Consider the following 27,322-nt stretch of genomic DNA (forward strand, 5'->3'; position numbering starts at 1 on the left):
TTTTATTGCTCCCTCTCCCCCCCTCCTGACAACAAGAGGATCAGTGCGGAGAGAGAGAGAGAGAGAGGGGCAATCTGATTGTGAAGTGAAAGTCGGCGGGTGGCGGTCATGGCGGCTTCGTTCCACGCAACATCGACAAGGAACCTGTTGCAGGAGGCCCATGGGATGAAGAGGCGGGCAACCCCCAGATTTAGGTTTTGGGGGTCACCAACATCACCCCCCCTGTTGCAAGGAAGAAGAGGTGTGGGTTTCCGGGTCATGGCCGTGGCCACCACGGAGAAGAAGGATGAGTTGGTTTTGGATCCCATCAAGGAAATCAGTGGGGTTGTGAAGCTTCCTGGTTCCAAATCGTTGTCCAATCGCACCCTTCTGCTGGCCGCGCTTTCACAGGTGCTCTTCCTTTTCTTCTTCAGCTCATTATTATTATTATTATTATTATTATTATTATTATTATTATTATTATTATTATTATTATTATGTTTTGTGGCTACTAACTAGTCCTCGAATCCTGGATGTGATCTCTGCATCTCTCTAATCCCTTGGGGAAGGTCAGGAACATACAGATTTACCTTTTCAACCTCGTTTTACATCTCGAAACATATGGGTTTAGCTTTTCCATGCATAATTGACTGAAGAAATTTTCTGAAGCTAAGAGAGGAAGTTCCGCCCAACTCTTTTCCGCCCCCAAAACTCGATCCTGTGTCTTGTGCTCTGTGTTGGGAGTCATCGATCTTGTTGTGACAGTTGGAGAATGCTATAATGCGCACGCATAACTTTAATCTTTTATGTCGCTTGATACTGCTTTTGCGGCCGCCTCAGCATATTTAATGATGTAGAAACAGTGTTCATATTCTTGTTCGTATCTCTTTTCCACCTCCTCTTTCCTTTCTTTTCATGATATTCGCCCATCACTCAGGCTTTGACTCCTTTGAAAGAGCGTCGATTCAAAGTCTGAGCTACTCAATGGCAAATAAATCACGAAAGGATAGCTCACTTGATAGTGAACAATGGGGATCGGGATAGCCCTACTGCCTGGAATTTAGCACGTCAAGATGTTTTTGACCACCCTCCTCCTCCCAATTAATGCTCCCTGCTCTGTACTTGATATGTCAGCAAGCGGCTTAGCTATAGGCGATGGATCAGCTTCACTTAATTTATTTTCTTGCAACGTAATTTGATGGTGTATGTACATTGTATCCGTTTCCATCAGGCAGCAGATCACCACACAATTTGATTACTGATGTGCTCTCATCTTTTCTTTTCTTTTTTTGAGAGAGAGAAAAGATGTGTTCTCTTCTTTAAACCATCTTCCAAGTATTTACTGATTTTATGTATTCAGGGCATTAAGATTTTTGCTTGAATATTTTTGCTAGGGAACAACTACTGTGGACAACTTATTGAGCAGCGATGATATACATTATATGCTTGGTGCATTGAGAACCCTTGGTCTGCACGTGGAAGAAGATAGAGCTATGCAAAGAGCAACTGTAGAAGGTTGCAGTGGTCAGTTTCCAGTGGCAAAGGAATCGGTCGAAGAGGTTGAACTTTTTCTGGGAAATGCAGGGACCGCAATGCGCCCACTGACTGCTGCAGTCATTGCTGCTGGTGGAAATACAAGGTCCATCCGGTGTTGCTTATGTGAATATAAACAAACAGAGTCTTAAAACTTTGTTTTGAATGCCATTGGCCATTCTCATCTCTTAACACTTTCAGCTTGTCATTGCTAGATATATACTTGATGGGGTTCCACGAATGAGAGAGAGGCCTATAGGAGACTTGGTTAGCGGCCTAAAGCAGCTGGGTGCAGATATTGGCTGTTCACTGGGTACCAACTGCCCACCTGTTTTCATAAATGGAAAGGGAGGCCTTCCTGGAGGAAAGGTGAGGTTCTACATTATTGCCTTGTGCATAATTTTCTCTGTTTAAACTTATGCTAATATCTGTTGCACAGAGTAAATCTATTGATGGAATTTCTCCTAGTCATTCTAACTGTCTAAATAAGCAATAGATAACCATCTATCATTGGCATATGCCCTTGTCCCTTATGTTTCTGGCTTCTACTAGCAAGAGGAGTGAAGGAAATATCATGATTTATTAAAGTAAAAGAATAAGGTTAGGCACAATTAAGGAGAACAATACACATAAATGCGAGATACAAGGTTTTTTTTTATTACGTGAAGAAACTTCACCCAAGATCAGAGACCTGGCCATGCTGATCTTAGTCTGCCATACCTACAGTTGCTTTCTTGGTGGTGTAAAACTCTATGGGCATCCCCCTCGACCCCCAGCAACCCTCCTGCTTTGCCTTGCGGAAGGGATGCCCACATGGTAACTTGAACTTGGGGTAAGGAGATATCTCCTTGTCCACAAGCATGAGGCCATGTGGGCAACCCCTTGGGGTCCGGTATTGGTTATTTCAACCACTAAATTTCTTCATAGTTTTCTTCAGAACTCAAGTTCATCCAATAAATTACCTATTACAAGGAACTACCACATAAGCATAATACCTCTTTACTACAGTTTGAATGTTCCATGAATTACTCAATACTTCAACATACCATTGAGAAAGCGAAAGGAGGTCATTATTTGAAAGGTTCAACGAATTTGGGCTTTATCCATCATAACAAGTCATAATGTCAATGGCAAAAAATGAAGGAAATAGCAAAAGAAGAAAGTATGTCATTTGCAAAGGTGTAATAGGAACCCAATCAAAGTTTGTTCCAACAGGTGGCTAACTATGTCACAGGGATTCGCCTAGACAGGTGCCGCACCCGCGTCGACGCGACGCGGGTGCGGCACCCGGTGCGGTCAACCCGACCCTGGGTGCGGTCAACGCACCCAGGGTCATTTTGGTTCATTTTTTGGATTAAAAAAATCTGCTTTGGAAAATAAAAAAAAAAGAGACCCTTGCTTTAAATTCATTTAAAATGCATTGAACAACATTATTTTCAAGTGAATAAATTCTCATTAAACTCTCTCTCTTTCTCTCATTTAATAGTAATAAAACTTCCTCTCATCCACCAAAAACATAAAATGAGTTTCTCAACAAGGCAGCTTTGGAAAGTGTTGATAATAGAAAACGGTTTCCTAAAATCTATCTTGGAAATTAAAAGCTTTCATTGAGAATAGGAAAGGTCTCCTAAAGTCCAACGTGTAAATTAAACCCATATTTTGAAGTTTTAAATGATTTTATTTAGATTCTTGGAAATTAAAAGCTTTCATTGAGAATAGGAAAGGTCTCCTAAAGTCCATGTAAATTAAACCCATATTTTGAAGTTCTAAATGATTTTATTTAAAAGTTTCAATTTTGGATACCCCTTCTATATATATATATATATATATATATTTTCTGCACCCCCGCACCCAAGGTTTTTGAAAGTGCCGCACCCGCACCCATGTGACATAGGTGGCTAAAAACAAAAAGAGATTAAAATCAAAGAAAATCCAGTAACTTGCACCAGATCAAAACATGGTAAAGTTAAGAAGGACAATCCATTTATCAAATGCACATTGAACATGTAAAGGTATCTTAGTTAAACTTTAGAGTTCCCTATTCTTTAGTTCTCAATGGCTAGGTCGATCCATGGTGTGAAAAATATTGCATAGGAGGATTCTGCATCAACCAAAGAATTGTACTGCACTCCCTCAATGTTATAAAGCATATCATAACGTGCATTTGAAGTGTCTAAGATACATGTTTTTCATATTGTATCATATCATAAGATACACAAAATATTCTAAAATAAAATTAGAAAAAACTGAATAAAAAGGTAGATTTTTAAACTGATCACAAGGAGGGGAAAAGAACAAATCTAAGCAATGAAATTACAAGATGAAGTGTGAATATGGAAAAAGAAAAGAATACAAATGAATATAACTGGTTTCCCTTAAAAAACTTTAACAATTGGCAAAATAATACATAACATTGATAATAAAAAAGGCCACAATTACGATGTTATAAAAAAGCATATTAAAGAACGTAGAGGAAGGGTTTGACATTAATACATTTAAAAAATTAAATAAAATAAATAATCCAAAGTTAATGACATTGAAATATAAATAATCAAATATTAATTTCAAGGATATAATAAACTTCTAACAAGTGCACAAAAATGAAATAATTTGTCTTTCTCTTCTATAATATTTCCTTGCTTCCTATGTTTCTCTTTTATGTTTAGTCCTTCATGTTGATAACAAGCTGAGAAAAAAGGTTTCTTTCTTCTTTTTTTGGTTTATGACGTGGCAAATAGGACCTCAAGAAAGTCTTATCTATTAAGAAAGTTTTGTTCAAAATGAAAAAACTAAAAAGTTATCTAAAAAATTTAGACAAAAAACCAAACAATAGCTGTTAGTTGTAGTGCAACTTATATTGTACAATATGGTACAATGTCGATTGTAATGAAACACTAGTGCAAAGAACAATGTCACAAAGTAACTACAAGAGATGCACAAGCATGCAAGGAAGAAGCCACTAATGGGCTAAGTTGTTAAAATGTATCATTCAACCTTTGTAATATTATATATATTTTATATATATAAAGGATAATACATATTCATATATTGTATATATGCATATGTATTATCCTAATTATATATATAAAATATATATTTCTCTATTTATAGGCATAGGGGTAGTTTAGACATTTCACAGTTTTACTCATATTCCATTCGGAATATGTTTGTAATTTAATTTTATTTTTCTTTTTTATTTTTCTCCTTTTTTTGGGTTTGCGCCACCTAGGGAGGCTCCCCAAAGAGTCGTTGGGGAGCCCCCAACGGTCACAAATGTGACCGTTGGGGGCTCCCAACGACTCCTTTGGGAGCCCCCTTTGTGGCTCCTCTCTTGTGTTATAAATAGGGGTCTCCCCCTTGTATTTCCTTACTCCTTGGAGGAGCTTATGCTCCATTGTATGGGGTTTATACCCCCTTCTTCCTTCTTCAATAATATTCAACTTATGACTTTATGTCATATTTTTGCCCCTTGTGTGGGTTTATGTGTTAGCACATTATGTGCTTGTGTTGTTCCCTTTAATGGGTTTATTCGCACTTCATATGCATGTGTATGGGTTCTTTATTGAACCTAATGTATTCAAAGCCACTTTCTAACATGGTATCAGAGCGAGGTTGAGATCGAGTTGCTCTTTGGTGCATCGGGAAGCGTGGTATTCAAGAAATTTTTAAAGAAAAATGGTGAAGTATTTATTTCTCTCTCTTTTCTTTCTTAAAGTTATTAGGTATGCATTATATTTCTTTAAGTATTGTATGAAGAATTTAATATGTTTTTTTTATGTGTACTCTTTGTCATTATGTGTTTTTATAAAAATTTGAGTTACTTGATACTCTATTGAATCTTTTTCGTATACATACTTTTTCGTATGTTTTTCTTTGAAAAATTTGAAAATGATAACTTGTTTGGCGAAAAATTAGATATATGATTGCTCAAAACTTAATGGGTCGGTAAAGATTTATGACCATTGGAGCCTTGAATTTATATTTTAAATCTAACTTTGTTTATAAGAATACCTTTTATATATGGTAAGTCTTTAAAAAAAAAAAGGTATGTTAAGATTAAAATGTTTGTGAGATGTAGTTTTTCGAAAAATGCTAAATTCCTTAATAAGTTTTGATTCACTTACCCAATGTGTCCTTGTTATATGAGCAACATTTAATTAAGAAAGTTTTTTTTTATATATAATTCCGGTTGAATTAAGTTTTAAAATAGTCTTATGGAATATAGTGATTTTCTTTGCATCTCTATACTCTTAAAAGATTTTTCAATTTGATTTAAAGAGCTTGTCTCATTATAAAATTTATGGTCTTCACTAATGTTTGTTACGTACTTATTACATTAGGAGTTCGTAATAATCTATTAAGTCATGTTTTTTGATAAAACTTAAAAGCTTTTGAATTTTTCCTCAATAAATGTTTAATTTTATAGATTTATGCCATAGTAAAATCTTACTTTATCATAAGGTTTTCTTAACAAATCTATTATTCTTCTTTATTGGAATTTCTCTCACTTTAGTGGAGTTTCCCCCTTCTTTGGGAATTTTGTGTGTTTTGAGCTCTCTTTAAGGAGCCTTTCGGTCCTTATAATCTTCTTGTGAGTATATACTCTTTTATGAAGATTTCATGGTTGTTGTGAGAAGATTGTTTGTGAGTATCTTTTTCCTTGCATAATATCCTTCAACGATTCATTAATACTTGTAACCCTTTGTGGATCTTTTGAGATTGGTTGTGAGCATCATTTTTTAAGTTACAATAGTGGATTTCATAAGATTTTTCAAACTTCACCACCTTTATGAATGCCTATATTGGCCTAAGTTTGTTATTTGCTCATTCAATGTAGACACTTGCATTGCATAAAAGTGCATCTATTATCATTTGGTGTGCATTTAATTGCACTTTATATCTATCATAGTTGAGGCTTGTTTTTGACTTTTTGATTATTCCAAATCGGTTCTTACGCATGATGTTGTTTAATATTTCATAATTGTGTTAGTTGCATAATAAGTCTTTTTTTGTATAAATGACCTCTTTTGAAGATTAAGCATAATTCATGTTTATGCAAAATTGTTGTTATAAAGCATATTATTGTGATTGATTATATTGGACCTTTGATTCAATTTTTAGTCGGTCCTCTTTTCTTTGAAAAATGATTCCTAAAGTGTTTATTGCCTTTTTGTGGCATTTATATTTGTCCATCACATGTTTCTTTAATGCATCATTGTTTTGGCCTTATTATTGTTTTATTAGAGATGTTTGTTGAGGTGAGTTATGGGCACCTCGTGTTATATCATTTTAGATTGTCCAAATTGCCATATTATAGATGGTGGTTGAGGTGAGTTATGGGCACCTTGGGACTCTAGAATGATTTGGTATATGATCTCTAATTATGAGTGTGACACTCGTTGTTATGTCTTTTTAGATTGTCCACCTACCATATTATAGATGGGGGTTGAGGTGAGTTATGGGCACCTTGGGACTCTAGAATGATTTGGTATATGAGTGTGTCACTAGTTTGATGTTGGCCATTGATCTTATGGATGCTCTTATTTATATATAAATGTGATGGATATATGCTGTTTGAAACCTTAAAATGTTTTAAGGTATATTGAAATCAAGGTTTTAGGGATTATTGCCCAACCTTCCATTGTTTATGAAAATTATGAGTGTATTTGCACATTTGTGATTTTGTGCTTTTGTGCACAAGTGTTCCATACGTTCTTGGTGTGCGTATGTTCACACATTTATTTTCAAGAATATTGTTCTATTGATTCAAGGTTTGATTTATATATATGTTTGTCATTACAAAGTTTGATTACCTCAAAAGTCTTCTCCTTTTATGCCCCTTATCTAAGTGTCATCATATGTAGACAAGAATTTTATTACACCTTCGTGTGTTGGTAGCCCTTTATTGGCTTTTTGCTCTCTTGGTCTAGTAGCTGAACACACTTGTCTTGAGTGTTATTTTATGTAGACAAGGCACGTTGATTCACACCATGGTGTGTGATTTTAGTCCATGTTGGCGTTTGTGTCCTTGTTCTAGTCGCTGAGATGTATGCCCATGGTTGGCTTATTTCACTCATTTCAAGTGCCATCTTATGTAGACAAAAGATGTATTGTGTTTTAGCCCATGGTTGGCTTGTTACTCTTGTTCTAGTAGCTGAACATACTTGGTCTTGAGTGTATTTTTACGTAGACAAGAGATGCTTTTGGTTCATGTTGGCGTGTATTCTCTTGTTCTTGTCGTAGATGCACTCATTTCAAGTATTATTATATGTAGACAAGAGGTTCTCTTGCACACCTTTGTGTGTGTCTTTGGCCTTTAATGACATTATATTTATATTCTTGATCTAGTAGCTTATACACTTGATTTATGGGTTTTGGAGGGCTAATGAGGTAGTGGTTTGTAATGGATGAACTATTGTTGAAATTTGCAAAATTTCATTCATGACTTGTGTTTTAAGATATTCAAGTGAATCATATTTTTGATATGCATATTTTAAAATCAAGTTGATTTTTTGGCATTTAATCTATATATTAAGTGCTTATGGTTCTTTGACCACTTTTGTATGCAAAATGTGTTTTTGTCAATTGAGTGAGATTTTCCTAAATGGGTAAGATTCTCTACTCAAATAATACTCTTCGTTTTTCCTCGTAAATGAATTTAAAACCTTGTGAACTCTTGTGATTATTTTGTCTAAAGTATGCTTGGAGACTTCGTTTCTCTTGTTTGGCACTTCATTACATGTTTGAAGCATGTTCATTAATGATTCCTTTAAGTATTAATTCATTTCATGATAATATATGCATATGCTCTTTATGGCCTTTTAGGATCTCATTCAATAAAGCATATGTAACTTATGCCTCTTCGTAGGCTTACTGTGATGTCCCTTAGGGGGACCATTGTGTTATTCCCCGTTATGGGGTTATGTTTGTCCAATGTTGGACCTTATGAATGCATTATGCATTCTTGCAATTCATTTCCACATAATTTGCTTCCGCTCACCATTTAATGATATATGATTTTGAAATCTGGATTTTTCTAAATTTTTCTCATGCTAAAGTAATTATTTTATCATAATTATTTTATCATGTGATCTTGCATAAATATAATTTTGCACCTTGTTAGGAATGTTCCATTTGAGTAAAGTGCAAAGATATTTTTTACTTGTTCTTTGTTGTTGTTCCACAGGATCTTGAAGATAAGTGGAAAATGAAGTACCTTGGATAGATCATGGAAGGTGCTCATCGTTAAAGACGTTGGAGGAAGACATTTGCATTTTCAATGGCATTCAGACTGAAGGCTCTTGAAGCCTTGAGATTCTTCCTCTTGCTTTCTTCAATCTTTTCGTTCCCCTACGCAAAGTTTGAGGGGGGGTGTTAAAATGTATCATTCAACCTTTGTAATATTATATATATTTTATATATATAAAGGATAATACATATTAATATATTGTATATATGCATATGTATTATCCTAATTATATATATAAAATATATATTTCTCTATTTATAGGCATAGGGGTAGTTTAGACATTTCACAGTTTTACGCATATTCCATTCGGAATATGTTTGTAATTTAATTTTATTTTTTCTTTTTTCTTTTTCTCATTTTTTTGGGTTTGCGCCACCTAGGGAGGCTCCCCAAAGAGTCGTTGGGGAGCCCCCAACGGTCACAAATGTGACCGTTGGGGGCTCCCAACGACTCCTTTGGGAGCCCCCTTTGTGGCTCCTCTCTTGTGTTATAAATAGGGGTCTCCCCCTTGTATTTCCTTACTCCTTGGAGGAGCTTATGCTCCATTGTATGGGGTTTATACCCCCTTCTTCCTTCTTCAATAATATTCAACTTATGACTTTATGTCATATTTTTGCCCCTTGTGTGGGTTTATGTGTTAGCACATTATGTGCTTGTGTTGTTCCCTTTAATGGGTTTATTCGCACTTCATATGCATGTGTATGGGTTCTTTATTGAACCTAATGTATTCAAAGCCACTTTCTAACATAAGTCACACGGACTCGGCTAAAAGGTCGACGCACCCGCGTCGACATGCCTCGACACGGGTGTGGCTTCAGACACGAGGCGGACACCGTCAACGAAGTGTCAAACTCGGTCAACGCACCAGGGGCAGAGTCCATCTACATTTTGGACTCGGTCAACTTTGACCGAGTCTATTTTTGTTCATTTATGATTGTTATATATATATATTATTGTTGTTATTGTTATATATATATTTTGTCAACTTTGATCGGTCAACTTATTGCTTTAAAATTTACAATCTTATATATATATATATATAGCCGTGTCTCCGTGTCCAAAATTTTTGAAATTGCTCTGCACCCGTGTTGTACCCGCATTCGCACCCATGTGACATAGCTAATGGGCAAAATACAATAGGCTACAAAGTGACAAGTGACAAACACACAATATGAGAGAGAGAGCTTAAAAATATAAATAATCTCTTATTGAAAATGCTTTAACAAGCATTGCTTTGTGGTGGGGCAAGTCCCCTTATTTATATAACAAACGAAAGCAAAGGGGCTCTCATAGAGTCGTTGGGAGCCCCTCCAACGGTCACATTTGTGATAGTTGGAGAGGATCCCAACGACTCTTATGTGGGCCCATTTCAAAAGCAAAATGAAAAAATAAAAAAAAACAAGAAAAAAAAAAAAAAAAAAGAAAGGTCCCTAATAGACATGCGTAGTTACAAGTGAAAAGACTAATTTTCCCCGAGTGGGCATTACACTATATATATATATATAACATCCATATATTTTAACACCCCCCTTCAAACTGACGATGAGATCACCGAGAGTTTGCTTAGGAGAAAATAGAAACGGGGTGATGGCAAGGCTTTGGTGAAGAAATCCTCTAGCTTATACTCTGAAGTAGCATATGGTAGTTGAATGGTGCTCCATAAAAATTCATCTCGAACATAATGATAGTCCATTTTGATGTGCTTTGTTTGTTTATGGAAAGTGTGATTGCTAGCAATGTAGATGACACTCTTATTGTCGCAACACAACTTTAAAGGAATAGAGATAATGACTCCTGTATCTTTGAGAAGACTTCTCAACCAGGCAAGTTCAGTTATTGTAGTGGCCATCGCCCTATACTAAGTTTCCGTGAAAAATAGAGACACCTTCTGTTGTTTCTTATATCTCCAAGAGATTAATGATTCTCCAAGAAAAATACAATAACCTGCTTTAGAAATATGATCAGTGGGGAGATGAAGATAAGAATAGTCTTTTGGTTAGGGTTTCCTTTAAATATCTGATAATTCTCATGACAACATCTATCTGAATGGTAGTAGGAGTATTTTGAAATTGACTTGCACTGTGAACAACATGAGCAATATCTGGCCTGGTAATAGACAAATATGTTAGTGATCCAATCATTTGACAATAAGGAGTGAGATCTTTTAAAGGAGTTTCATCATTGGCTGTCATCTTAGCATTGATTACTTTTGAAGTCTCCACTTTCTTTTCGTCAGTTAAGTCAGACTTAGCAATAATATCTGATGCAAGCTTCATCTGAGACAAAACATATCCCCGAAGAAACTATGTAACTTCGATCCCTAAAAAATACCTTAGAAATTCAAGGTTAGACATATCAAAATTGTTTTTAAGAATATTTTTAATAAGCTCAATGACCTTTTTATCATTCCCAGAGATGATCATGTCATCAACATATAATAATAAAATAGTTATGTGATCACCTGCATACTTAACAAATAGAACAATATCAGTATAACAAGAGGTAAAATCATTATCAAGAACAACTTTACTAAAACGATCATACCAAGCTTTTGGGTCGTGTTTAAGGCCATAAAGAGCTTTATTGAGTTTAAGAATTTTTCCTTTTTCAATTTCAAGACCCAACAGAGGATCCATATAGACTTCTTCATAAAGGTTCCCATTTAAAAAAGCATTTTTAACATCTAATTGATAGATAAACCATTGTTTAATAGACGCTAAGGCTATTAAGGTTCTTACACTAATCATCCTAGAAACTGGGGCAAAGGTTTCCTCATAATCAATTTTATATTATTATGCATGCCCTTTAACAACTAACCTAGCTTTATATCTTTCTAATGTCCCATCATTCTTGGTTTTGATTTTATAAACCCATTTACATCCAATAGCCTTTTTTCCTAAAGGAAGACCTACAATTGTTCAAGTGTTAGCTGCGTCTAACTCAAGTCTCATAACATCAATCCAATGTAGATGTTGCTTAGCTTCTTTAAAATTAGTCGGCTCATGATAAAAATGGATTATCATTAGACAAGTTCTATAATTTGAAGAAAAGGAATCATATGATACAAATTTTTGAGGTCTGTTATTCTTAAAAGATTGCCTAGGTGGGTATTCTTTAACTTGATCTTCTAAAGAAATGTCTTAGAGTATATATCGAAAGCATTTTGATGTTCATTGCCCTCTCGCCGAGTATACACATGTATATCATTGGGATTCTCATTGTGAGAATCATCATTTTGATGCAACAAAGCATCATTTTGATAAGAATTGTCATCACAAATAGTATCACTAATATCTTTAGATCTATTTCTAGGCAATAAGTCAAAGAGGAAAGAATGGTCAATTTCTTCCTCATATTTTTGAAACTCAAATCCATTTTGTTCTTTAAGAAAGATCACATTTCTTGAAACATAAAGTTTATTATTTTTAATATCATAACATCTATACCCCTTTTGATTTTCACCATAACCAATAAAATTACATTCAAGAGCTTTTGGTGAAAGTTTATCGTGTCTTTAAAAAGAACAAAGCATTTACAACAAAAAATTCTTAATCTTTTAAAATCCAGAGACATTTTGAATAATTTTTCAAAAGGAGAAACATTTTTTAAGGATGAGAAAAACATCCGATTTATAAGATAAGTTGCGGTAAGAACGACTTCAGCCCAAAAGTTCTTTGAAATATTTTTAGAGACAAGAAGAGTTGTTGTTTCAATGAGATGCTTATGTTTTCTTTTGGCAATACCATTTTGTTGAAGAGTTCAGGACAAGATCTTTGATGAATAATGCCATTGTTTAAGATAGTTTTGAAATTCATTTGACATGAATTCACCTCTGAAACCAGATCTAAAAATGGGTATGATGTTTTGAAATTGATTTTGAGTAAGAGTATCAGATAGAGAAAACATCAGATAAGATTTTTGATAAAATAAACCTGTGTATCTAGTAAAATCATCAATAAGGACAACATAATATGAATATCCTCTTTTAGACATAATGGGTGCCGGTCCCCATACATCTGAATGCACTAATTCAAATGGTCTCTTGGAAATAAAATTGCTATGTGGATAAGGAAGAAAATGCATCCTTCCAAGAATATAATCATTGCATGTAAATTCTTTTTCATTACAAAATTTTTTCAAAAAAGGAAAAAGATATAACTTAGAAATACTAGGGTGACCAAGCTTCTTGTGCCAAGTACCAATATCTTTAGATTGGATATGATTACAAAATGATTTGGATGACAAAGACAAAAAATCCATGTAATATAGGTCTTCTCTTCTATGGCCTTGCCCAATCTGCTTCTCGGACCGGAGATCCTGCACATAGCAATTGGTTGGTGAAAAAAAGACACTACATCCCAAATCGGTTATTTGATAAATGAAAAAAAGATTTAAGTTATGTTTGGGAACAATCCTAATCTTTGGAACATGAAATTCTTTGTCTTGACTAAAAACTTTTTCAAGGTTTCTCATTCTTTCAACATCTAATGATGTTCCATCGGCTCTGAAAATGAATGATTTGAAAGAGTTAAGACTTGGTTTGGATAAAAGAGATGCATTTGGAGTCATATGAAAGGAGACACCCGAATCAAGAATCCAAGAGGACATACCGGGAGTTTATGAGATCGCAGCAACGAAGGTGAAAGGTGTTGAAGAGTTGATTCTTATGAATTGTTGGAGAGTTTTCGTATGCCGAGTAATGGAGTCCTTTATGTCTCCATCTATATTTGATTCTTCACTTAAATTGCTTAGACTATCTCCAACAGAAGCTACATTTTTTTAAGCTTAGGACAATTCGGTCTAAGATGACCCGGTTCATTACAATGATGACAAATAGTTTTTCTTCCTCCATCGTTGTTATTTTTTCAAAAATGGGGAGGTTTATATGTCCTCATGTTATTTCCCGGTCTAGATACCGCATAGACCTCATCAAAGTCCTTTTTAAGAACCAAGCGAGTTTCTTCTTAGCATAAGCCGATAAGAATTTTACTAAGAAAAGTAGAAGCCCTATGAAGAAGGGATCATCTTAGTTTAAATTTGGGACGAAGCTCATGAATAAATTGAAAAAATCTCTCTTCATTTGCTCTTGTCTCATGGCAATAGCGCTTTCTTCCCATTGTGGTTCGAGGAGATCTAGTTCTTCTCATAGAGAGGATATATTTCTATAATAATCTCTAATACTCATATCCCTTTGCTTGGTTCCTCTTATTTTTTATTGTAAAAAGAAGTGCCTAGCATGGCCCTTTTGAGTGTACATACCTTTCATGAAGAACCATACTTTGTTTGCTTTTTTGAATTTGGCTAGATTAACACAAATCTTGAGTTTCACGTTATTCATGAACCATGCCAATATTTTGACATGCTTACTTTCCCAATCTTCAACTTTAGATTGATATTATTGAATAGCTTTGTCCTTTTTTTCATCACTCAAGGCTTTTTCTTTATTTTTCTGCTTTTTGGTGAGTTTCTATTGTGGTTTCGGAATGGTTCCACGCACATATCTCCAAAGTCTCTTATTTTTGAGGTTGTTTTTCATGGCGACCGCCCATATTCTATAGTTGGTGCCATTTAATTTGAATGAAAGGTCGATATTTGCATCTTTATCGGCCGTCGTGGAAGGAGTTGAAGAAAAACAAAGGTATGAATCTTAATACCACTCAAACGTAAAGAGAGCAGTCTCAATAGTGCTTCCAATACCTAGTGGCTTACCATGCAATGAAACACTAGTGCAAAGAACAACTATAAGAGATGAACAAGGGCAAAATACAATAGGCCACAAACTATGTCACAGGGATTCGGCCAACCCGGTGCCGCACCGGTGTCGACGCGATGCGATGCGGGTGCAGCACTCGATGCGGTCAACCCGACCCTGGGTGAGGTCAATGCACTTAGGGTCATAAATGTCCAAATTTTGGACTTAAAAAAAAAGAGGGTCCGATGAAATGGGCTGAGAGGAGGATTAGGGCAAAACACTATAGAATCCCCAAATCAAATAGAAATCCCGAAGAAGAGGAAAAAACGAAGCAGATCCGAGAAATGAAAACCAGAGACGGGAGAAGCAGAACCAGCGTGACGGACGGTGTACCTCCGGAAATCCGAGATAGGGAGAAGAAGAGGCTGAGAGGTACTGCCAGAAATCGGTGAGAATCGATGGTCGAGAAGGGATGGGGCGGACGGATCCAACGATCGAAACACGTCGAGAATTCTAGGGTTTGCTCTCGCTTTGTTTTCCTGCTCGTTCGTCTCTCTCTCTCTCTCTCCGTCTATGTGGCATCGGCTAACATTAGGTCCAAATTAACCAGGGTTTGAGTTCCGGTGAATTAACTAAATTGAGATGGACATTGGGGTCCGCCTCATTTGGGAAACTTTGCCGCTCTCGTGGCGTTTGAATATCCTGAGATCTCTTGAGTCAACAGTTCGGTTTTGGGTCGGATATCTGAACTACCTCGTATCCAATTAAACCGATTTCTTAAGAAAAGATACACATCGGATCCGGGTTGGGTCTCAGTGTCTTACATCCGAGTCCGGATCCGATTATAGAACCAACAAGATCCAACTTTGGTTAAACGTAATGTGTATCCGATTAGCGTAAGCTTTGAATGCAAATTCGGATGGGATCGAGACTTACATGATCAGACTACTTCATATTTGTGATCCAAATACATATTGGTATTTTCTGTTTAATCCACATTTGGTTCTGGTCAAATCAGATATCTTTTACTTTTTAATTGCATCTAGTTCTATCATTTACACATTGAATCTAATTCAACTATACCACATTGGATCTAAGTTTGGCTCAAGATTTAGATTCAGGATTGCTGTCCACTTCAGATTTGGATTTGAATCAAACTGGATCTGGCTTAGATCCAATCCTTTTTCATGGTTTTGATCTAGGGTTGGCTATTCCTTTAATGGATTATGCCAAACTCTAGACTGTGTTTTTATTATTAAATTTGCATCCTACAGCTAAAGATGTGGATGGGTTGGGTATATTTGATTGACCTGGCCTAACTCATTCACAAATGCAAGTTGGTTCCCTCTTGGCATGACCAAACTGGGCTAGGGTTGTGGTGTTATCAACTTATGGTTTGCTTCAATGTTGTCAGAATCAAACTGAATTGGCCTGAAGCAACCAATTCTAACTTAATCAGTAGGTTTGAATCGAATTGGGTCTTGACTTCTTTTATTAGTATACTGTATAATTTACTTCTTTTCTGCTTTACTTATTTGATTGTTTCTATAAAATAGTTAGGTTGATTAAATTGTGGTGTTAGTTTTTATGATGTAGAATAAAATTTTAGATTGTTAATTTGATTTATTGCATGCATGATGATGAATTGATTTGATGAATTATGATAATTGTTTTTTATTTCATTAGTGTTACTGTTGTTAACCGTTAAAACTTAAAAATTATATATATATATATATATATATATATATATATATATATATATATATATATATATATATATATATATATATATATATATATATATATATATATATACCTTCCTGCAGTCCCGCACCCTTGCACCCAAATTTTTTTAAAGTGCCGCATTGCCACACCCGTGTGAGATAGGCCACAAAGTGGCAAGTGACACACAATACGAGAGAGAGAGAGAGAGAGAGAGAGAGAGAGAGAGAGAGAGAGAGAGAGAGAGAGAGAGAGAGAGAGAGAGAGAGAGAGAGAGAGAGAGAGAGAGAGAGAGAGAGATTCAAGATAACTATTAGGGACTTGAATTTTTATGTTGTGTTCATATGTGCCTCTCTAGGATGTTCTTGTTAAAAAAAAGAAGAAAGATTGACAAGTATTGAAATGTCGTCCTCCACTCCCACAAACCCTTCCCTCAAAATAAAAAGAAACAAAAAAGAAAATATAGAGATACAAGAAGAAGAAGAAGAAGAAGAAGAAGAAGAAGAAGAAGAAGAAGAAGAAGAAGAAGAAGAAGAGATGAAATTTGTATATTAGTTGTCTGATAGTTATTTATGGTTAAATAATATAGATTAGATTTCTTGTGTATTGTATATTATACTTTATTTGTTTTTACATTACAAAATTTAACAAATTATGTAGTTTGTTTCTCATAATTTTTAATTTGAAATGCTTTCATTACAATATAGAAAGAAAATGTTAAAGAAATAGGGAATTTTTCAAAGTGCATCTAAAATTATATATATATATATATATATATATATATATATATATATATATATATATAAAATCTTCAAACACTTCAAGTGTTTGAAGATTGTTTGGTTAAGTGTTTGAAGATTGTTTGGACGAAGTGTTGCTGTTGATCGCACATGATCAAACGGTGACACTGATGTCTATTTTTTTCGCGCTACAGACTTTTAGTGGCTGTCTTGACCGCCGTTAAAAGTCTGGGCGGAAAAAACGCACATTTAGCGGCGGTTCAAAAACCACTGCTAAATCGTTTTTAAAAAAGATGCACGGCGTTACACCCTGTGTCCGAATGAGTTTGAAGGAAAACCCGTCCGAATATACGGGTTTTCCTATATATATATATATATATATATATATATATATATATATATGATGCTAAGTTCCATGACAAGCTATTTGGCTAAATCCATGGGTGGCCTGCTTGTAACATGGCTCTATGTAGCACATTTTTACTAATGCTCCCTTTAAATTTTATCTTCATAGAATTGTATTTTGTTCATATTTCTTTTGGATGGTAATATATCAGTTAGAAAACCTTGTAATTGCAAGAATAGTGCCTGATGATAATAATTTTGTATGGAACATAATGTGGTAAGAATGATTCAATACATTTATCCATACAATCTCCCCTCCCTCTCATTCCTACAACATGCATGGTGGACTCATTATTTTTTTCATTTTCTAGCTCCAGCAAACGGTTGTCCAGAAAATATGAGTCAGAATGTTTTCTCATCCTTCCTAATATGTTTCAGCCAACCCATGGCGAGAAATTTGCCAGAAAATGGGTTCATCAGAAAGGTGGTTCCGGCAGTTTTAGTAGCAGCTAATGGAAAAGGAAAGAAGAAACTGAAGGGTTTGCCAGATTTAATGGTGGTGTGTCTGAGAAAAGAAGAAACTGAAGGATTCAGCAGATTTAGTGATGGTGTGCATGATTTTTTTTTTTTTTGTGTGTGTGTGAGAGAGAGAGAGAGAGAGAGAGAGAGAGAGCAATGATGATGGGTATCACAAGAGGGAGAGGAAGACATGCGTATTTACATGTGAAAAGGCTAATTTGTCCCTAGTGGGCATTACAATATATATATATATATATATCTATATATATATATATATATATATATATATATATATATATATATATATATATATATATATAAACATCCATATATTTTAACAGTGGATGTGCCTATAGTTCTATGATTTATCATTTGTGTTATACAATACAAACCAATTTTTACAACTTTACATGGTTCAGCTCAGATCAATTGCATTCTGGGTTATCTTCATATCGAAGGGTTTTCTTACATGAGAGGATTCACTCATAGAAATGGTTGTATGTGTTCTTGCTAGCTAGCAATTGTCTTTGTTTGATAAGGGTTACCAAGGTTGCTTGCTAACTCATTGTCATGGCTGGCTTAAGATGAATGTTGGTACAAACACTTGAAGCTTTGGCATTACAGATTTTAGGATCTTTTGACAAGGTCAAAAAGATATGCTTTTTTAATTGAGTTTTGATGGCATCATGTATCACTTTTAAAAGCTAGTTTTTGGATCATGTCTCTGTGGTTATTGAGATCCACTTGATATGTTGCAGTCAAAGCAACTGGCGTTTCCACTTTCAGATGTATAATCTTCTGCACATTTGATCTTTTGCATTAATGGGTCATTATTAGGATATATGTTTGAATATTCAAGATAACTATGAGGGACTTGAATTTTTATGTTGTGTTCATATGTGCCTCTCTAGGATATTCTTGTTAAAAAAAAGAAAGATTGACAAGTATTGAAAAGTCGTCCTCCACTCCCACAAACCCTTCCCTCAATATAAAAAGAAACAAAAAAGAAAATATAGAGACACAAGAAGAAGAAGAAGAAGAAGAAGAAGAAGAAGAAGAAGAAGAAGAAGAAGAAGAAGACATGAAATTTGTATATTAGTTGTCTGATAGTTATTTATCGTTAAATAATATAGACTAGATTTCTTGTGTATTGTATATTATACTTTATTTGTTTTTACATTACAAAATTTAACAAATTATGTAGTTTGTTTCTCATAATTTTTAATTTGGAAATGCTTTCATTACAATATGGAAAGAAACTGTTAAAGAAATAGGGAATTTTTCAAAGTGCATCTAAAATTATATATATATGTATCTCTCTCTCTCTCTCTCTCTCTATATATATATATATATATATATATATATATATATATATATATATATATATATCTTAAAACACTTCAAGTGTTTGAAGATTGTTTGGACGAAGTATCGTTGTTGATCACACGTGATCAAACGGTGACACTGATGTCTATTTTTTTTTCGCGCTACAGACTTTTAGTGGCGGTCTTGACCACCGCTAAAAGTCTGGGCGGAAAAAATGCACATTTAGCGGCGGTTCAAAAACCGCGGCTAAATCGTTTTTAAAAAAGATGCACGGTGTTACACCCTGTGTCCGAACGAGTTTGAAGGAAAACCCATCCGAATATACGGGTTTTCCTATATATATGATGCTAATTTCCATGACAAGCTATTTGGCTAAATCCATGGGTGGCCTGCTTGTAACATGGCTCTATGTAGCACATTTTTACTAATGCTCCCTTTAAATTTTATCTTCATAGAATTGTATTTTGTTCATATTTCTTTTGGATGGTAATATATCAGTTAGAAAACCTTGTAATTGCAAGAATAGTGCCTGATGATAATAATTTTGTTTGGCACATAATGTGGTAAGAATGATTCAATACATTTATCCATACAATCTCCCCTCCCTCTCATTCTTACAACATGCATGGTGGACTCATTATTTTTTTCATTTTCTAGCTCCAGCAAACGGTTGTCCAGAAAATATGAGTCAGAATGTTTTCTCATCCTTCCCAATATGTTTCAGCCAACCCATGGCAAGAAATTTGCCAGAAAATGGGTTCATCAGAAAGGAGATTCCGGCAGTTTTAGTAGCAGCTAATGGAAAAGGAAAGAAGAAACTGAAGGGTTTGCCAGATTTAATGGTGGTGTGTCTGAGAAAAGAAGAAACTGAAGGATTCAGCAGATTTAGTGATGGTGTGCATGATTTTTTTTTTTTTTTGTGTGTGTGTGTGTGTGAGAGAGAGAGAGAGAGAGAGAGAGAGAGAGAGAGAGAGAGAGAGAGAGAGAGAGAGAGAGAGAGAGAGAGAGAGAGAGCAATGATGATGGGTATCACAAGAGGGAGAGGAAGAGGTTTTTTTAGCTGAGTTGGTCGAAAAGAGTGGTGAATGTGTATGGGAAAAAGATAAAAAGAAAAGTCAGATAAATTAGTAAATTTATCCTCACAACTCAAACTTGTGTTTGTTTTAACTAGTCACCAATATCGCTGATATTTTGAAAATATCATGCAATATTATCAGCATTGCAATATTTTCAAAACATCATAAGGATGTAAACCCAACAAGCAATGGATCTTATTATTGTTTTTATTTTCCAATTTTAAAGCTTTCGAGATTTTTCAAATAAAAAAACCACTTTTTGAAGAAACTCTGGGAAAAACCCTCAATGAGAAATTCCCAAGAATGATACTAGCTATGTCACATGGGTGCGGGTGCGACACGGGTGCGGCACAATTTTAAAATTTTTGGACACGGGGACTCGGCAAAAAAAAAAAAAAAAAAATATATATATATATATAATTTTATTTTATTTTTAAAATGCCACAGGTGTCTGTGCAGTCACAGACTGTGACTGTGACTGTGACTGTGACTGTGACTGTGACTGTGACTGTGACTGTGACTGTGACTGTGACTGTGACTGTGACTGTGACTGTGACTGTGCACAGGCACAGCACTGTGCACTGTGCACAGTCTGTGACTGTGCACACTGCAAAGACTGCACAGTCACAGTGCCTTTTTTATATATATATTTTTTTAAATAAAAAATATAAAAAATTAGTTTTTTAGGGACATTTTTGGACTCGGTCAAAGTTGACCGAGTCCAAAATGTGGACGGACTCGGCCTGGACTCGTTGACCGAGTCCGACTCGGCGTTGACCGAGTCCGGGCCGAGTCCGAAGCCGCACCCGTGTCGGGGCGTGTCGACTCGGGTGCGGCACCTCCTTAGCCGAGTCCGTGTGACATAGGATACTAGTGACTATGGTGTTAACCCAAGTGAAATAGACAGAAATATGGGTTTGATTAACAGAGCACAAGTTTAGACTCCTCAAAAAAAAAAAAAACAGAACATAAGTATAGGTGCACTTTTACAATTTCTAAAACTTAGATATATTTTCCTTATTACCAATAATTTAGATCATAGTTACCTGAATCGTTAAAGGTAATTTCTCGGCGAGGGTATTTCTCGGAGAGATTTCCAAAAGTTGATAAATTTCGGGAATATCTCGGAAGTTCAGAAAATTGACAAAAATATAAATAACAACAAAAAACCTTAGAAAATAATAAGTTTTGTATTATTTTTCTTTCAAAAATATAAATGAAACATGTTTTAAAGGTTTTAAAATATAAAAAAACATAAAAATAGGAAATACAAACTTAAAATTAAAAAACAAAATCTCAAAAATATCTCTATAATATCACGATATTTTTTATTTGCCGATATTTTGAAAATATTGTGATATATTCCTGATAGTATCGGCAACCTTGAAATTGCCGATAATATCATGATATATTCAAAATATCGGCGATATCGGTGACAATGTATGCTAGTTCAAAATACAGCTGCAATTCTTTGAGTCCTCACTTGAAAGAAGGGTCCAAGATTTGCAACCATGCTGAAAGAATCTTCTCAATATAGTGAGCCTGCTTGGTCAGATGGGGACTCTATTTGGCTTGTCTGAGAACATATACATGTGCTGTTATTTATATGATTTCTACACCATTGCCCCAACATGAAAAGGTTATCTAAATCCAGGGGACCCACTAAGCTTGGCTCTCTTATTGGGATTAGTGAACTTTGTGAACCTGACTAGGATTGAAGGTTGGTTGATGTGGATGGCACCAGGTTGGCTGGACTGGTTGGGCAACCAATATGTAGACCTGGCTCTTAGTTGAGTCCATGTCTACCTATATTAGAGCTGGGTCCAGTTAGATCTTACCTGATTTGTCCTGTACCTTGACTTAAGTATGACTAATCTGTACATAAGCTGATCCAAAATGCAGATCGGTTTCAAAATTTAGTTTGGGCTTGGACTGCTTTATCCAAACTGATCCAGTTTTTTGCTAAACTATTTCCAAAGTAAACAATAAGGTGGTAGAACTAAAACAAAAACAAAAACAAAAACAAAAACAAAAACAAAAACAAAAACAAAAACAAAAACAAAAACAAAAACATGGATTCATTAATTTTGTATCAGGTTTGGAGAAAACGTGAATAAATTTTAACGAGGTACTGTTTATGCAGGTGTGATTTTCAAAATGAAATTTAGGCCTCATTGAATCTAATTCAACAATCTAGATGTTGTCACATACGTTCCATGAAAAGTTGGTTGCATATTTCCTCTTCATGCACACTTGCTCTCATACAGACATACACATGCGCCAACACAAACACATGATGGCCATTGAATGCACCATATCGTGATGTTGACATGATGTCATATCTAGTGTAACATGCCAGTTTTTCATATTATTTTGATTTTCTTTTACAGATTAGTCTCTATGGATGTGATCTACACGGTATGTTTAGTAGAAATGGATTTTGGGTTCATGTGATTATTGATGTGTAAGTAGATTTTTCAAGGCCTTCAAAAATCAACAGCCCACCATTTATCAGAATCTCATGTTCCTAGAAATCATATATTTATATAAAAAAAGCATGATCCGTAGTGCAATGCCTAGCAAGCAGACCATGCTGAACGTATATGTGGGGTCAGATTGGGTCCATAGAGCTTTTAACCATGAGTTCCAGCTAAATAGGATGGTTGTGTTATGTGAACATGACCCCATACACACATATATACATGTGTATGTGTGTGTTCAACTTTCAACTATATTAACAAGATTTTATTATAATGTTTGCCACCCTATTTTTTTGTTGTAGTTTTACAAAAAGATTTTCCACTCATTTCTTGATTGTTTGATATCTTAGACCTTGTAAATCTAATTTCAACTCACACTAAGTATGGGACTTACATATGCATTTAGAATTTGCAAGTTTGTATCAGTTCCTGTAGGTGGTTGAAACACTAAGAATATTGCAACCAGCCCTATTAGGTTAGCATATATAATGAAACATTGAGGTTCAGCCTTTCAGTCTTTCACCAAGAAATCAAATCAAGGGCTAACTCTAGAATCTCTCAATCGTTCCTTGTTTCTCATGTGCATGTGTGGATCAAGGTTCATGTTTACATGGTATGAGTTAATATCTAGTGTGAATCTAAAGCCAAGTACCAAAGAGAGGTAATACCTTTCCAAGATTCCTCTCCCTTTTCCCTTTGATCATGCATCCTCCTCTTTGCTGCTTCTCTAATCTCCTTATTCCTACATCTCTTCTTTCCTTTAACCATTTATTTTCCATTCTTTTCTTCATCTTAAATTTCATATTCATTAACCTATTTTAAAATATTTCATTCATGAAAATGGTACTCTCTATGGTAACTTTGTCCTTATTTTTTTATCCAATATAATTATAGTTTTTCAAGAAAGTCCACATGCTATCTTGAATTTGTCTAATTAATGAAGTTAGTTACACAATGTCATGACACTGCCCTATCTTTTTTCAGTCTTTACGTTACAACTAAACAAGCTTATAGCTTTATTATGCATCTACACCTTTCATGCCTATCACATCATCATCATCATCAAGCCTTATCCCAACTACATGGGTCGGCTTTGCGGGTCCTATTTCTCCATTCATGTCAACTTTACTAATTTATCTTTTCATGCCTATCTCATATTGATCAATTTTTTTTATTAATTTATCCATATTCTAAAAACCACCCCAATAGTAAAGAACCTTCTAACTTTGACTTCCAGAAGTACCCTTGGGATTCATGCACTGCAAGCCAGCAGTTTTCTGATTGCAATAGCTACTTATGTGACCCTTCAGTAAATATCTGATTGAAGCATCATGTGTCCTGACCTATGATAGGATCTAGTCATAACTTCTCTAAACACGATTGATAACTGGCTATGTCACAGAGATTCGGCTAACCAGGTGCCGCACCTGCATCGACGCGACGCGACGCTGGTGTGCTTGCGGGTGCGGCACCTGGTGCGGTCAGCCCGACCCTGGGTGCGTTATGTAAAAAAAAGGAAAACACGTCGAGGGAGGCTCGCCTGAAGAAGAAGAAGAAGAAGAGAGGCGAGAGGGAGCTCACCTGAAAGGGGGCCGGAGGGCGCATCGCTGGCACTGGAAGGACCCGTGTCGGGTGGCCGGAAAACCAAGGCTCGTTGGAAGTGGGGCTCACCGAACGTGGGGCTTGCCGGCGTCCGGTGGCCGGAAAACGAATGGGAGAGAGGGAGCCTGCAGTGGGGGGAGAAGGCGAGCGAGGAGAGAGAGAGAGTGAGCAGCGTGGGGAAGGGTTTCTCGAATGAGAAACCCTACCCTGCGTGCTTTAAATAAGCACACAGGGTATATTTTTTTTTCGCCGCACCCCCACACCCATGTTTTTTTAAAGTGCCGCACCCGCACCCGCACCCATGTGACATAGATAACTGGTCTTTGCATTGGGGTGTTTATCGCAATTGCCTGTTAGTTATCAGTTTTGTGCTTGAATATTTTTCAGGTGAAACTCTCTGGTTCGATAAGCAGTCAATATCTCACTGCTTTACTCATGGCAGCACCTTTGGCTCTTGGTGATGTTGAAATTGAGATGGCTGACAAACTTGTCTCTGTTCCATATGTGGAAATGACATTGAAACTGATGGAGCGCTTTGGAGTAACAGTGGAGCATGATGGTGGCTGGGAAAGATTCTTGATAAGGGGTCGCCAAATGTACAGGTATGTTCAGAATTATGACAAGGGTAAAATCACATCAGTTTGAAGGGAACAGATCAAAAATATTATTTATACTGATGGCTTGGAAATGTGTAATAGGTCGCCTGGAAGTGCTTATGTCGAAGGTGATGCATCCAGTGCAAGTTACTTCTTGGCAGGTGCAGCAATAACTGGTGGTACTGTAACTGTAGAAGGCTGTGGTACTAATAGCCTGCAGGTATGAAAGATGCTGTTTGTAGCAGATAAATTGGTTCTCAAGATAACTTCATTGTTGATCACTTGTATTCTTTGTCCATTCTCTTGTACTAATTCTCTGTTTTCCTTCTAAAATGCAGGGTGATGTGCAGTTTGCTGAAGTACTTGAGAAAATGGGGGCAAAGGTTAGTTGGGCTGAAAACAGTGTAACTGTTACTGGTCCACCATTGGATGGTTCAAGGAGGCGTCTGCGTGCAATTGATGTCAACATGAACAAGATGCCTGATGTTGCGATGACTCTTGCTGTAGTTGCACTTTTTGCTGATGGTCCAACAGCCATAAGGGATGGTGCGAATTGGATTCTGAATGTTGATTTTATAGCATGTTTATGTCATTGTTGGACAAATTACCCTACCCCTACAATCAACATCTTGCAACCTAAAATATTTGTGGTATTATTTACAGTGGCAAATTGGAGGGTGAAAGAGACAGAACGGATGGTTGCGATATGCACGGAGCTGACAAAGGTCTATTGAGTTAATAGTGTCTCGTCTTGAATGAGATTTTTGCAATTATGGATGGAGTATTTGAAGTTTTTTTTTTTCTTGTTTGCAGTTGGGAGCAAAAGTTGAAGAAGGGCCAGATTACTGCATAATTACTCCTCCAGAGAGATTAAACGTGGCAGCAATAGACACATATGATGACCATAGGATGGCGATGGCATTTTCTCTTGCTGCATGTTCAAATGTACCTGTCACCATTAATGATCCTGGTTGTACTCGCAAGACCTTCCCTAACTACTTTGAAGTTCTTCAAAGTGTCACAAAGCACCAAGGGGATTGATCCTGGTTATATACAAGACTTTGCAAACTGCTGCAGAGCTCTCCAAAATGTTACAAAGCACTGAGCAATGAGTTGATAAAAAGACATTAGGCATTCAGTTGTATGTTGAGCCAAATGTATCCTAAACAGAAGGTAACCGTTGATAATGTAATTCTAGGTCAAGAGTAAGTGGCTTGTATTTTTTTTTTTTAAGGGCGGTATGTTTTTCGGTCTATGATCCAACTCCATTGAATAGAATCAGAGTTTCCTTTTTCCTGAATTGCATGATATGGTAATAGATAAAAGGTGGTGTCATATTGGTAAATGAAAAACTTGGACCTGAAGTCTATTTTCATGGGGAAGGGTAGCCATGGGGGCAAATAATCAGATGTTTTAGCTGATTTCAGGCGGAAGCCTTCATTACACTGCAGCTATCGTCAATTATCTTTTTCTATGAGCCAAACAATCATCGTTATTTGTAGTCACCCGCAATCAAAAGAGAGGGTATCCATCAGGGCCGCCTCTGTCTCCATTCATCCACAGGATGGACGGCTTCTAAAATACCGTGTTCTTTTTTTTTTTTATCTTAGATGGGTCCCACATTTTTTCAGAGCCATTATGCTTTAGATGAAGGGCATCTAAGGGCATGTTTGATGGTGCGTCCCGCGCAATAAAAAACACGCCAAGAATGTGCCGCATCCATTTTTGTATGTTATCTGTCACCCACCTGGTTACGAAAAGAATAGGGACACAGTGGGGTGCAGGGTTTTCTCTCTCTCTTTTGCAGGACTGTGAGGTTGGCAGGGGTGAGGCGGCACATCATCATCTTCTTTTCTCTCTCTCTCTCTCTCTGTCTAAAGAACATAGAGGGAAATACGTTTCTAATGGCATCTTCTCTCCATTTCTCTTGTTTTTTGGTTTTTAGGATTTGGGGTTTTTGAAAACCTATAATGTGCAGGAGCCGTCAGTCCTGCCTAGAAATTCTGTTCCAGATATAATTTCCACAGCAAATTTGGGGGTTTTGACAGACATTCTTAGGGAAATTAGCTATAAAAAGAGGACTGCTCAGAAAGAAGGAATTTGGCCAGTGAGGAACGTGTTGGGAAAACAAGAGAGCAATTTGGTTCAATATCATACTGAATTTCAGTTGAATTTGTTCGAATTTTCTCTTGTTTCAAAGGTTTAGGATAGTTCAAGGTTAGGGATTGATCCTACAGTTGAAGGTCTGAGTTTTCCATGCACGAGATTAGTCAAGCTGGCAGGACTGCAGTAAAGTTGCCGGATAATTGCAGCATGCATGCAGAAGTTTTGAGCCCAACTTAAGAATATTTCGACTGTTGCTGAATTTTGATAGAAGATTCTGAATTTCAGGACAAGTTATCAACTGAGAAGCTACACCTTATTCATGTCTGTAACGACCCCAACTAACCCTCAAAAAATAGT

At 36.0% G+C, this 27,322-nt stretch overlaps 1 protein-coding gene across 1 annotated transcript; it reads left to right on the forward strand.

Moving 5' to 3' along the window:
* On the forward strand, positions 1–26,159 carry LOC149849154 (3-phosphoshikimate 1-carboxyvinyltransferase 2-like). Its single transcript, XM_089998697.1, has 8 exons — positions 1–390; positions 1,374–1,618; positions 1,728–1,881; positions 24,651–24,865; positions 24,962–25,079; positions 25,198–25,405; positions 25,523–25,584; positions 25,673–26,159. The coding sequence occupies exons 1-8, from the start codon at positions 109–111 to the stop codon at positions 25,898–25,900; spliced, it is 1,512 nt and encodes a 503-aa protein (XP_089854823.1). The 5' UTR covers positions 1–108; the 3' UTR covers positions 25,901–26,159.
* The last annotated feature ends 1,163 nt before the right edge of the window (positions 26,160–27,322 follow it).

This window comes from Nuphar pumila, chromosome 1 (genome assembly GCF_984573655.1).
Source record: "Nuphar pumila chromosome 1, dmNupPumi1.hap1.1, whole genome shotgun sequence".
Lineage (NCBI taxonomy): Eukaryota > Viridiplantae > Streptophyta > Magnoliopsida > Nymphaeales > Nymphaeaceae > Nuphar > Nuphar pumila.

Bases quoted from the DNA above. Each gene is read 5' to 3' on its own strand.
- LOC149849154 (XM_089998697.1), top strand. From the start codon at position 109: ATGGCGGCTTCGTTCCACGCAACATCGACAAGGAACCTGTTGCAGGAG. The intron at 1,882-24,650 runs GTGAGGTTCTAC...AATATTTTTCAG, and splicing joins GAGGCCTTCCTGGAGGAAAG to GTGAAACTCTCTGGTTCGAT. The intron at 25,585-25,672 runs GTCTATTGAGTT...TCTTGTTTGCAG, and splicing joins TATGCACGGAGCTGACAAAG to TTGGGAGCAAAAGTTGAAGA.